This window comes from Capra hircus, chromosome 7 (assembly GCF_001704415.2).
Source record: "Capra hircus breed San Clemente chromosome 7, ASM170441v1, whole genome shotgun sequence".
In the NCBI taxonomy this organism is placed as follows: domain Eukaryota; kingdom Metazoa; phylum Chordata; class Mammalia; order Artiodactyla; family Bovidae; genus Capra; species Capra hircus.
This window is the reverse complement of record NC_030814.1, coordinates 67,352,737-67,365,674: the sequence shown is the minus strand read 5'-3', so window position 1 is coordinate 67,365,674 and position 12,938 is coordinate 67,352,737. Positions and strand designations below refer to the sequence as shown.

The window sequence follows — 12,938 nt, the reverse complement described above, 5'->3', positions numbered from 1 at the left end:
TCAGCCCCGGACAACCAGGAACCTGCTCCGTCTGTGGTCGGCCTGTTCTGGATGTTTCCCATCAGTGGAATCACACCCTGTGTGTCCTTCTGTGTCTGCTTCTCTCACTGAGCATCGTGTTCTCAGGGTCCCTCCATGTGGTAGTGAGTGTGAGGGCTTCTCTCCCTTTCAGAGCTGAGTGATATTCTGGTGTGTGAAGGGACCACATTTTTTAATTCATTCACCCACTGATGAGCATCTGGGCTCTGGGCTGTTGCACTTTTTGCTATTGTGCTGTGAACACTGCAGCAGAAGTTTCTTTGTGGACCTGAGTTTTCAGTTCTCCTGGACACACACCTTAGGACTGGCATTGCTGGCTTAAGTTATCACTTCATTTAAAAGTTGAGTTGTAAGTGTTCTTTATATATTCTAGGTACAAATCCCTTATCACATACATGCTTTACCAGTATTTCCTTCCATCAGGTGGATTGTCTTTTCACTTTCTTCTTTGAAACAGAAAAGTGTCTAAGGGCTTTCCTGATCTGGCTCAGTGGTAAACAATCCACCTGCCAGTGCAGGAGAAACGGGTTTGATCCCTGATCCCTTATCCAGGAAAATCCCACATGCCTCGGGGCAACAAAACCCACGCACCACAACTACTTAGCCTATGCTCTAGAGCCCAAGAGCTGCAACTACTGAAGCCCGTGTGCCCTAGAGCCCACGCAGAGTCTTAACCACTGGACCACCAGGAAAGTCCCCCAAAGATTTTAATCTCGATGAACTCCAAAATATCTGATTTTTTGTTGTTTTTGCTCGTGCTTTTGGTGGCACTCATAAGAAAACATTACCTAATCCAAGGTCACAAAGACTATATACAATATAGTGAGTAGTGAAGTCGCTCAGTCGTGTCCGACTCTTTGCGACCCTATGGACTGTAGCCTATCAGGCTCCTCCGTCCATGGGATTTTCCAGGGAAGAGTGCTGGCGTGGGTTGCCATTTCCTTCTCCAGGGGATCTTTCCGACCCAGGAATCGAACCCCGGTCTCCCTCATTGCAGGCAGACGCTTTATCGTCTGAGCCACCGTTTGTGGGGGTGTGTGTCTGTGTGTCATTTTTCAAAGTATTTGTCGTAAAACACGGGCACCTCAGGGTATGCTGTCCAGCCAAATACAGGACGACCAGTTACGTTCTATTCGGACAAATGATGATACTTTCCTTGCAAAGCAGTGTGCATGCACTGCAGTGAACATTTACACCACGAAATTACTCATCCTTTACCTGGAATTCAAATATAACTGCTGTCGGGCTATTTGTATTTACTAAATCTGGCAGTCCACCCCAGGGGACATAGTCTACCTGTTTACAGTGATCCCCATCGCCTCCGTCGCTGCTTCTTTTAGTTTTTTGCACCGGGGTAAAGTACCTCAGAAATTGAGCATTTTAACTACTTGGAGCTTAAATCAAGCCAGAAAGAGGCGAGGCTCCCGGCCCGGGCTTCCAGGCCCCGCCCCGTTTCTTAGCAACGTAACCACGCCCCTGGACACAGGGCATGGCTCACCCGGGTGATCCCACAGCTCCGCCCACACGGCTTCCGTAGAACGAGTCGGCCGGGGCAGGAGTGTGCGTACAGGTGTCTGTTCGCGGGCGCAGGCGGCGGGCGACTCTGTGCACGCCCCTCGCCCCGCAACGCTGCCTGCGTGCGCACGCCCGGCAACTGCCGGGGTCTTATAGTACCGAGGGCTGCGGTTGCATGGGGACGGCGGGACAGCGGGACATGGCCGGTCAGATCGCGGTGTTGGGGCTCCTGATGCTGAGCGCCCAGGGTGGCTTCGGGGCCGGTCAGGACCTTGGGGTGGGGGCGCGAAGCGTGTCGGCGGTCCGAGCTGGCAGGGAGCAGCTCGCCTTCAGCTCAAGGGGAGACCCTGCCCTCTGCGAGAGGGGGACCCACGCCCTGGCGAGGGAGACCCCAGCCTGGGCCGGAGAGGAACCTCGGACCCGGGAGGGAGACCCCGCCTGGGGGAGGGTGGGAGACCCCAGGGGAATAGAACCTGGCTTGTGGAGGGAGACCGAGGCCCGGGAGGTGGGGAGGGAGACTCCGGGCTGAAGCAGATCTGCGCGAGGCAGTTTATGAGGAGCCTTCCCAGCTCGGAGAGCTGGAGCGTGGGGCGCAGGGGAACCCCTGGCGCCCAGACACTGGCTGTCATCCGGGAGGTGGGTGGACTTTTTGTCCCCAAGGGGACCCGGGGCTCCCGGGCACGTGACGGCCCCTGAGGCGGGCTGGCTTTTCAGCCGGAGGGATTGTCGCATTCTTGCCAGGATTTAGGTCCCTTGTCTCACTCTGATCGTGCACTCACCCCTGGGGTCGCCGAAACACTTAAACCTTTGTAAGGAGGCTGACACTCCACCTCCTCCAGTTCTGTCTGATTTCAGGGCCCAGGAGGAGGTGGTGGTGGTCCATCCTCCTGCTTTTACCGGGATAGGAGTGGAGGCACTGGCCGAGAGGGGAGGTGTTCCAAGGTCACCGTGAGCCACCCGACTCAGAGCAGAAAGTGTGGGGGGACCGTCTGTTTTTACAGACTCTCCAGCGCGGCTCTGTTTGCCAAGCTTCCTTAAGATAGAGGCTGTTATGCCCAGTGTCCGAGTCCCCAAAACTGAAAGAATAAGACGTCCACAGCAATGCAAAAGCATAAAGGAGTTTATTGCTAGCTCGAGCTAGGGCCCAAGTCTCATCCAGCACAGTGGAATCTTGACGAGAGCCCCTAGCACTGAATCACAGCTGCTTATATACAGGCGGTCTTTTGTCTCAGCAATAGTGTAGTTGGCGTGTGGTGATTGACTCAACCTTGGGTCATTGTGGTGATTGACTTAACCTTGGCATCATGGGGGGGGGCAGAGCTTGGTGTCATCGGGGACCTTGGTGGGGCTTCCCAGAATTATAACTCATGCTTACAAGAACCTGAGGCCTAGGCCTAGTGTGGCCTGTTGAGCCTGTCATGGCTCAGGTCAGGTCCCAACATTCCCCTCTGTCTCTTGATCATATAGAGGAATCTTCCTCTATTTGAGGGTCCAGGGCGATTCATCTGAATCCTGTCAATGGGTGAGCTTCATCTTTAAAGGGTTGGAGGGATGTGGTGTCACCTTCTATTCTCTCTGGCCCTTTTCCTGTTCTTTTGGAGTGGCACAGCGCACGTGGTTACAGTGCACCCAAGGTCCAATGCCGTTGACCTTCAGGGCAGTAGGGGTAGTAAGAACAACATAAGGGCCCTTCTATCTAGGCTCTAATGTCTTGATTTGTTGGCGTTTGAGGGGGTATTACGCGCTCGGAAGCGAGCGAAGGGAAGGAGAGTCACCCAGTCCCCACCAGTCTCTATTGCCAGTTTTGCCAAAGTTTTTTTAGAGTCCGATTCATTCTTTCTACTTGTCCTGAGCTCTGGGGATTGTATTCGCAATGTAGTTTCCATTTGGTTCCCAGAGCTCAGGCCAGTCCCTGAACAATTTGACTCACAAAAGCAGGTCCATTATCAGCGCCAGCGGTCACCAGCAGCCCAAACCTAGGCACTATCTCTTTTAGGAGTTTTTTAGCTACCATTGTTGCTGTTTCCCTCTTAGTGGGATATGCTTCCATCCACCCAGAGAAAGTATCGACCAGAACTAACAGATAACGGTACCCATACTTGCCTGGCCTTACCTCTGTAAAGTCTCACAATGTTGTCCCGGCCTTTTCTCCCTGGTACCTTATACTCGTGTGCTGTCCTTTTCCTGGTCTCATCATCTGGCACGCCTTACAGGCACGGACTATGTCTTGTATAGTTGCCTTTTGTCGGGGAAACCGCAGACGCGCTGTGTGTAAGAGTGCTAGAGTCTTTTTCTCTCCCAGATGGGTGGTCTGATGTAGGTGTGTGCAAAGGTGTCAACCCAAGTTAGCCGGAAGCAACAAGTTGTCATTTTGGTCTCAATACCATCTGTCTTTGCCCTCCGGACAGTTGGCATTTTCTTGAATCCAGCTTAGATCAGAAGAGGAATACTCGGGGGTCAGGGGCAGGGTTCCCATTTCTGGGGGTGGCAATGCCACAGTCAATATGGGGGTTTTACAGTCTCCGAGGGCTGCTTGAGAATCCCTTCAATGGCATGGGGAGTGTAGACCAGGAGCTGTTGTCCATATGTTAACTTGTCGGCATCATGGACCAGGAGAGCAGTGGCTGCGATGATTCGGAGGCAGGGTGGCCACCCCGCGGCTATTGGGTCCAGTCTTTTAGAGAGGTAGGCTACAGGTCGCTTCCAAGGCCCGCATTGCTGCATCAAGACTCCCTTTCCTACTCTCAGTTTTTTATCCACAAACAGTTGGAAGGGCTTAGACGGGTTAGGGAGAGCAAGGGCCAGGGCTTTCAGCAGAGCCTGCCGAAGTTCTTGAAATGCCTGTCTCACTGGCTCAGTCCAAGTCCAGTTTTTACTCTCTTTGCTCCCTTCATACAATGGCCAGGTCTTTTCAGCAAACCCCAAGATCCATAGCCTGCAATACCCAGCAGTCTCAAGAAATTCTCTCACTTGACGAGGAGTAAGGACTGAGTATTGGGCCCCCGTGTCCACCATGAAGCCGACCAGTTTCTCCTCCACATGTATAGTTACCCAGGACTCGGGGACAGGGACTGAGCCCTGACACCCCCCCCCAATCGTTATCATCTCCTGCATGTAAGACGTGGGCCCCCAGGGAAGGTGCTTCTTCCCTGGTGGGCTTTTCCCCCAGTTTTTTTTAGGGCACTCTCTTCTCCAGTGTCCTCGCTCTTGACAATATGCACATTGGTCCTTCCTTAGTCTTTTTCTTTTGTCTCTCGGCCTGACTTTACTAGTTCCCTGAGAATTAGCTCCTTGTCTCACCCCTGCAAAGAATATCTGGGCTAATTCTTTTTGATTCTTGCGGTTTTCCTCGGCCCTGAACTCTCTCTCTTTCCCTCTAACACTTTCTTTTCTTCTGGAGTTTCCCTATGGTTAAAAACCCTCTCTGCTGCCCTCACCAGGTCTTGTATGGATTGTTCCCCTAACCTCTCTATTTTCTGCAGTTTCTTCTTGATAATCTGGGGCTGCCTGATTTACAAATGCTAGCATAATTGCCGCGCACGACTCATTGGCCTGTGGGTCCATGGGGGTATACTGCCTAAAAGCTTTCATTAATCTCTCAAGGAAGGCTGCCGGGCTCTCATTTGGCTCTTGTCTAACCAGATTTACCTTAGCCAAATTCGTTGGTTTTTTGGTGGCTGCTCAGAGACCAGCCAAGAGTCTGGTGGTACACTTGGAGACGCTCCCTACCTTTAGCGCGCTCGAAGTCCCATCGGGGCCGCGTCAGGGGGAATCCCTCATCAATCAGATTAGGTTGTGTTGTAGGTCTCCCATCCACCCCTGGAACATTTTTCTGTGCTTCCGACAATATCCGTTCGCGTTCTTCTGTGGTGAAAAGCACTTGTAACAGCTGACAATCATCCCAAGTGGGGTTATGGGTGAAAAGAATGGATTCTAAAAGGTCAATGAGGCAGGCTGAAGGTTCCCTCTCGCGGCCAGCCGACATTAAAGGCAGGCCACTCGGCGGAACAAAAAAAATCATTAGTTTGTTTTTCTTCACCAACACCGATAGAGTTTGTGCTCTAGACTTAAAATCAGAAAAGTGGTCAGTCATAAGGGGCAAAGGAATAGAAGTTGCTTGCCCCATGATTACAGAGAAGAACACAGGAGACGAACACATAAAGAGCAGAGACAATGCCGGCACTCACACAGATACAACAAACAGATAACAAATACACATCGGCCGAAAACACAGCACTAGGTCCTCCTGGGCCCCCCTGAAACTTCCTTTCCCTTGAGATTGTCTTACCAACAAGGTGTCCACAGAGCCAGCCGCCTTCCCAGAACAATACCGGGCCTCGGCCTTATGCCGGCTAGGTCGACCTCTTTCAGTTAAGGAACCCCTTCTGCCAGGAGGGTGTTTTTCCCCTCAGTTAAAAGGAATCCCGGACGAGCCCCCAAATGTTACACTCAGTGTCCGAGTCCCCAAAACTGAGAGAATAAGACGTCCACAGCAATGCAAAAGCATAAAGGGGTTTATTGCTAGCTCGAGCTAGGGCCCAAGTCTCATCCAGCACAGTGGAATCTTGATGAGAGCCCCGAGCTCTGAATCACAGCTGCTTATATATAGGCGGTCTTTTGTCTCAGCAACAGTGTAGTTGGTGTGTGGTGATTGACTCAACTTCGGGTCATCGTGGTGATTGACTTAACCTTGGCGTCATCGGGGAGGGGGGGACCTTGGTGTCATCGGGGACCTTGGTGGGGCTTCCCAGAATTATGACTCGCTTACAAGAACCTGAGGCTTAGGCCTAGTGTGGCCTGTTGAGCCTGTCATGGCTCAGGTCAGGTCCCAACAGAGGCAGCGTGTTTGGTGGGCAGGTCGGATTTAGAGGATGCTTGCCTGAAAATGCATTAAGGCGTGCCTATCCTGGATAAAGCCCCACAGACTGCCTGAAAGACAGATTTTTTTTTTTCTTGTGTGGATCGAGGCTTTCAGTTGGTTCTAGGTTAACGATTTATACTGACTGGCACACGGAGAACAAAGTGCAAACCAACAGGGTCTGGGTCTCTTCCCCAGGGGAGGCGGGAACAGGTGGGCTCTGAGCAGGGTGCCAGCTGCCCTAGGGTGTGGGAGGGCCTGCATGTTGGGGAAGCTTCCCCTGGTTGCTCCTGACCCACTTTAAGATCCAAGATCTCAGTCCACCTCTTTCCTCTTCCTTATAATCAAAGTGGCCCTTTATTAACCACCTCTGGGTGAGGCCCTGGCAGCTTGAGCCCTCCAGGTGCAGGCCTCACTGGCCAGTGGGGCAGGAGGCCCATTGTGGCCCTCTGTAGAGGGCCATTCCTCCGGCGGTCCATCACCCTTCGCTGTGGACTGCTTGCGTGCTCGTGCACGCACACACACACACGTGTACTGGGTTGGGGGGTGGTGGTGGTCAGTCCTGGTTTATTCCCCTGGGGCAGTGTCTGGCTCATCCTCCATTTTCACTTTCCACCTTTTCCAGGGACTCTGGCAGAGACCAAAAAGTCTGGGTCCCATGTCCTTTTTCTGCCTGGGGTGAGGGCGTTCGTGGAAGTGTTTGCCTCTCCTGGCCAGGTCAGGAGAAATTTGCCTCAGGGGCCTCTTCGGCCCTTCTGTCACCTGAGGCCCCAGGACAGTGTTCCTCCTGGGAGGGACCTGCCGTCCAGATGTGCAGGGTCCCCTGGTCCTGGCACAGCTGGTGGGCGGGCAGGGGCTTGCTTGCTGGTGAAGGACTGGGCCCCCGCCGGCACAGTGGAGGGGTGAGCAGCCCGGGCTGGCCTTCCAGAGGTGGTCTCCTGTCTGCCTCATCCCAGGAGCTCTCTCTGGGCTGTGTACCGAGGCCTGCCTGGCCCTGCGCCCGGCCCAGCTGCTGAGTGGGCACGGAAGAGGGGTGGCTGTTTTTAGATGAAGGTGACTTTACTTGAGAACGTGGGTTGCAGTCACATGGCCAGGAAAGGAGGAGGGTCAGGCGCCCTCCCTTCCTGGGCTCTGCTGCCTCTGGCCGGAGTCCCTGTGAGTCCTGAGGGTGCTGCCCGGGCCTCCTGGGTGCTGGGCTGGCTGGGGGTCAGGCGTGCTTTTCCCATCAGCGCTTCCTGAGGGGCACTGGGAGGCGTCTTTTGTCGTGGCCCTGTCCTGATGACCATCAGTGTCAGAGGTGTCACAGCCTCCGTGGTGGCCTTGGGTGGCTGCAGCCACTGCACCTCCCACACACACGCACGGGAGGGACCCAGCCCTGCTGATGGGCATCCAGGATGGAGCAGATCACTTGAGGGGGTAGGATGACTCCCTTGCTGTGTGCAGGCCTCTGACCAAGCCTAGGGTGTTGGCCTGCAGGGCCTCAGCTGGAGAGGCCCTCCTGGTTGATTCTGGCCCCCCCATTGGCCTTTGTAGACGCCCTGGGTGAGGTTGGGGCCCTGCCTCTGCCCCTCTCTGAGAGCTGAGGCCTCACCTTGCTGCCACCTGCAGGTGGCCTGGGGCACTTCTTTTCTCTCTCTGGAGGCAGGGTGGGGCCTGTATAAGACCTTCTTGAGCTCCTTCCTAGCACCCTTGAGTCCGAGGGCCTGTCTGGGAGAATGGGGGCTGCCAGCCTCACTTTCTTCCCTGACTTACCTCCCAGCTCTGCACAGAGCTGCTGGTTTTGCAATCTTGGGAAATCTTGACAAAGAAACGGGTGACTGGAGGCAAACCTTCGAAAGTGGTGCAGAGGTGGTATCCAGCCTCACACCCCTGTGTCTGTCACCACCTAGCCTGGGGGCTGGGTTGCCTGTGGGCTTCCCTGGGTGGTTAGACTTGAAGGGGGCCTGTCCCTGGGCCTTGTAGCCAGCCAGGCACATTCTCCTACACAACCTGTGTGCACACATGTGCAGGTGCTGCTGTGGGAGAGTCCCGGGGCAGGGCACCCAGAGGTGCTGAGGGGCCTCCTTTGCTTCAGGCCCTACTGGCCTGACTTCTGAGACATGCTGTCCTCCTTTTTTTTTTTTTTTGTCCTCCTTTAAAGAAAGCCAGCAGGTGGCTGGAGGTGGGGCAGTGAGGACTGGTGCTCAGGAAGAGACCCCACCGGGCCGTCCCTGTATCCTGTCCACGGGCTCCCTTGGGTCTCCCTCCTCCACCGGAAGGAAGCTGGTGTCTCCCGAACCAGAACTAGAGCTGGGGTCTGGATCAGCCTGCGGCCAGCCCACCCAGGACCTAAAGCCGAAGGCAGCCCAGCTGTGAAATCTGTCCTGGGATTCAAGCTTCAGTCTCCTGGGTGGCTGGGAGTCAGTGTTGACAGGGGTTGGGGGTGGGGAGCTGAGCAGGCTGTGCTCTTAGGACGGTCTCTGGTTGGGGTATTGGGCATCAGCTGGAGTTTTCACTGTCTCCAATCGCTCCACCAGCTTCTAATGCTTTGTCTGTGCTGTCAAACGGCACCGTGACCCCATTGAGGAAGCGGGAGTCCGGATGGCGGCCTGGGCTGCTTTCCGGCTGGCTGAGCTGTCCCAGTGCAGCCCTGGGCTCCGCTTTATGCCAGAGGCCTCTGGGCTGGCTTATTCTGCGCATCCATCCTGGGAGTATGGCCTTCTCCAAGGGACACCTCGGGGGTGTGTGTGTGGGTGACGGTTCCAGAGAAACAGACACCTCCTGGTGGATGACCTGGCAGCCAGCTATATTACAAAGTCCACTGTCCCCAGGCATAGTGAGAGCCCCGTGCAGCCACGGATCCCAGGGGCCTGATGGGAGAGTCCCCGGGAAGCCTGCTCCCAGTGCTGGGAAAGGGCTGTGGTGTGGACATGACTGAAGGTCAGCACCTGGAGGCGCAGCCCAACCCCCAAGACGCCTCCTTCTCTGGGCTGCCTCCTGGCTCCTCCCTGAATGCCTGGAGACCTGGAGTGTCCTGCCCTGGTTCCTGCGGAGGGACCTTCCCTAGCTCAAGCCCAGTCCCCCTCTCCAGAACCATCCACCTGCCTCTGATCATCTGGTTCTAAGTGGCTTCGCATTTTGGATCCTAAAGAGAAGGTCGTACCAAATGGGAAGGTTTGCCTGGCTGGAAACGAAGTGGAATGGCTGCTGGGCATCGCCCCAGTATCCAGGCAGGACACTCTGCATGGAGGCTTGGTGGCACGTGTGGCCTCCTGGGAGGCAGGCACATCCAGCTGGGCTGCTGCAGCCCCATGGCCTGAGCAGACCTGTCCCACATGGTGCCCTTGCCTTGGCTGGGGGAGGGAGGAACATACCAGGCCACCCAGAGGGGGCAGACCCAGCACTCACCGTCCTGGTCCTTGTTCTGGCATGAGGTGGGTGCTGCTGCTCCCCCGACACCTGCGGCCTGGCCAGTGAATACCATTCCCCCAGAGTCCCGCCTCAGATCCCAGGGGAGGACCTTCCAGAGCCCTTGTGCTTCTGGACTCTGGGGACTAGCCCTGGCCTCCCTTCCCCTGTGTTGGGGGCTGGGGCCCATGGCAGACTGACACCATGGGTTCTCCTGACGGATTTTCCTGATGCTTTTTGCATTTCTCTTTGGCTCCCCAGGGAGCAGGATCTGGACTAACATAGACAATGACGGCTCCAAAACGCGGCTCACCTGTGCCTTGAATCACAGTGCCACTGAGATTGTGGGCCACCGCTGGGTGAAGGGTGGTAAGGTGCTGAAGGAGGATGCCCTGCCTGACCTGAAGACGGAGTATGAGTAAGTGGGGCCACCATACAGACGGGTGTGGAGATGGCTGAGGTCCAGGATCCAGTTCCCGGGCTGCCAGACTCCACCACCTTCAAGACCCTTCCTGCTTCCTGTGGATTGGGGTCCCCCGCTTCTGGCTCGCTGGGCCCTGGGCCCCGCAGGGAGCAGCTGCAGAAGCTGCCATGGGCTTGGACGGTGGCCAGGCCAGGGCTCCTGGGTGTGGTGCCTCCTCCCCGGGAACCCGCCCTCTTCAGCCTGCTCCCTGCATCTGCTTGCAGGGTGGACTCGGAAGACCGCTCAGGCCAGTACTCCTGCATCTTCCTTCCGGAGCACGCAGGCCGCACCGATCTGGAAGTGAGGGGTAGGCGCAGATCCCACCTTGGGGGCTGGGGCAGGGCAGCTCCACCTCCATCTCTGGCTGGGGGTCAGGCTCCAGACTGCCCTCTTCCCCGCAGGACCCCCCAGCATCAAGGCTGTGAAGAAGTCAGAGCACGCCACAGAGGGGGAGACTGTGATCCTGGTCTGCAAATCGGACTCCTTCCCGCCGGTCATCAACTGGCTGTGGTACAAGGAGAGCAAGTCTGGGGACCAGGTCATCACCAACAGCACCCAGAGCAAGTTCTTCGTGGTCTCCTCGGAGAGCCGCACAGAGCTGCACATCCCCAACGTGGACCTGAAGGAGGACCGTGGCCTGTACGTGTGCAACGGCACCAGCTTGGAGGGCACCAGCCAGGCAGCCATCAGGTTGCGCGTGCGCAGCCGCTACGATATTCTTTGGCCCTTGATGAGCATCGTGGCCGAGGTGCTTGTGGTGGCCACCATCATATTCATCTCCGAGAAGAGGCAGAACCCAGACGAGGTCCTGGATGGTGAGCCGGTGCCACAGTCCCTCCACTCCCTCCTGGGTGGGGGAGCCAGGGCCTCTCCAGGGGGATGCGCTCCCTTCCCTGTCAGGGAGTCTTCTGGCCCAGGAGACCTCACCTCCCCCCTCCTCTCTTCCTCACTGGGCTGCCTGGTGGGGCATCCGGGGCCGGGTGCCTGTCTGCAGGGGTGCTCCAGGGTACCAGACCCACCAAGACCCCAGACAGCCCACGCGAGTGTGCCTGTTCCAGTGCGAGAGGCCAGCTATGGAATATGGACAGTGACCCACAGGAGGGCTTGCCCATGTCCCCACCCCCAGAACCTGTGAGCACAGCGTTAGTGGAACAGGGTCTCTGCAGATACAGCCAGGCTTAGGATGTCAAAATGAGAGTCCTGGATTCAGGACTGGTCCTTAACCCAGTGACCGACGTCCTTACAGGAGGATGGCAGAGGGAGGGGAGCCTACGACACAGATGCGGGGGATAGGGCTGGGGCCTGCGGCCCCCAGAAACTTGGAGAGAGGTTCTGCTCAGAGCCCCAGAAGGAACCAGCCCACCAGCACCTTGACTTTGGACCTCCAGAACCAGGAGAGAAAACATTCCTGTGGTTTTCATTGCCTAGTTTGCGGTCATTTGTTACAGTCACCCCAGGAGGCCAACAGAGAAACTCTGGAGGGGGACCAACCTTCCCCTCTGCAAATGTAGAAATGGAGGGAACCCAGAGCCCACCCAAGGATGTACGGGGAGAAATCAAGTTAAAGTGGGGAAACTGGGGCCCGGAGAGGGGAAGGGACCTAAGCAATCTCACACAAGTAGGGCAGACACAGTATAAGCACCCAGCTTGCCACTCTGCCCAAAAGACCCCCCATGGCTCACGGTGCCATAGGCCCCACACCATTATTACTCAGTGTCTTCCTTCTAAACTCCATTTGTAAACAGAACTGAGGTTATTTCTAAAGGCCACTGTAGGAAACCACCCCAAAGTCTTTACACCAGTGAAGGGATAAGTAAAATGTCACCTCTCAACATATTGGAATATTACTCAGCCCAGAAAAGGAGAGAAGCCCTTACACTCGCTACCACGTGGATGGACCCTGAGAGCATGGTGCTGAGTGAGAGAAGCACACACAGGGTGTGATCCCACTGATGGGAAACGTCCAGAACAGGCAGATCCACAGACACAGAGAGTGGGTTCCTGGTTGTCAGGGGAAGGGGTGAGGGTGACTGTTGATAGGGCTTCCTTTGGAGTGCTGGAATGTTCTGGAACTAGATTATAATGAGTGTTTCACAAATCTATGAGTGTACCAAGAACCTCTGAATTGTACAGCTTAAATGAGTGAGTTTTATGACACTAAAATATATCTGCTTTTTTAATATGCATGAGGAAACAGGAGAAAGAAGAAAGAAAAGGAGATGTGCATGAGGTAAAAAGGAAACTGCATATTGTTACCATAAACCTCGGGTTTGATGCCTAGCAGTGCTTCCTGCTGCTGCTGCTAAGTCGCTTCAGTCGTGTCCGACTCTGCGACCCCATAGACAGCAGCCAACCAGGCTTCCCCGTCCCTGGGATTCTCCAGGCAAGAACACTGGAGTGGGGTGCCATTGCCTTCTCCGAGCAGTGCTTCCTAATTCCTAATAACCATTAAAATAAACATATAATTATCAAAATGAAAAGACACGTTCAGGATGAATTGCTCATTTTTGCTAAGCAAGTCAGTGGAAGTTCGTTGGGCTCCAGGCCATTTGCAGAGTCTCAGAGTCTCCCTGCTCATAGAGGAGGTTGAAGAACAGAAAAACTGGACTCTGGTGAGAGGCGCTGGAGGGATGCCAGCAAGGGAGCCCCAGGACTGTGCACAGGACCACCTTGCAA

General features: G+C 55.4%; 1 protein-coding gene across 2 annotated transcripts; it reads left to right on the top strand.

The window, feature by feature from the left end:
* LOC108636372 (basigin-like) lies at positions 1,739–12,506 on the top strand. 2 transcript variants are annotated; one of them, XM_018050519.1, is made up of 5 exons: positions 1,739–1,817; positions 10,061–10,217; positions 10,487–10,569; positions 10,664–11,077; positions 12,460–12,506. In XM_018050519.1, the coding sequence occupies exons 1-5, from the start codon at positions 1,754–1,756 to the stop codon at positions 12,489–12,491; spliced, it is 750 nt and encodes a 249-aa protein (XP_017906008.1). In that variant the 5' UTR covers positions 1,739–1,753; the 3' UTR covers positions 12,492–12,506. The 2 variants fall into 2 exon arrangements, with proteins under 2 accessions (XP_017906008.1, XP_017906007.1); XM_018050518.1 differs by lacking the exon at positions 12,460–12,506 and having other exon boundaries at positions 10,664–11,682.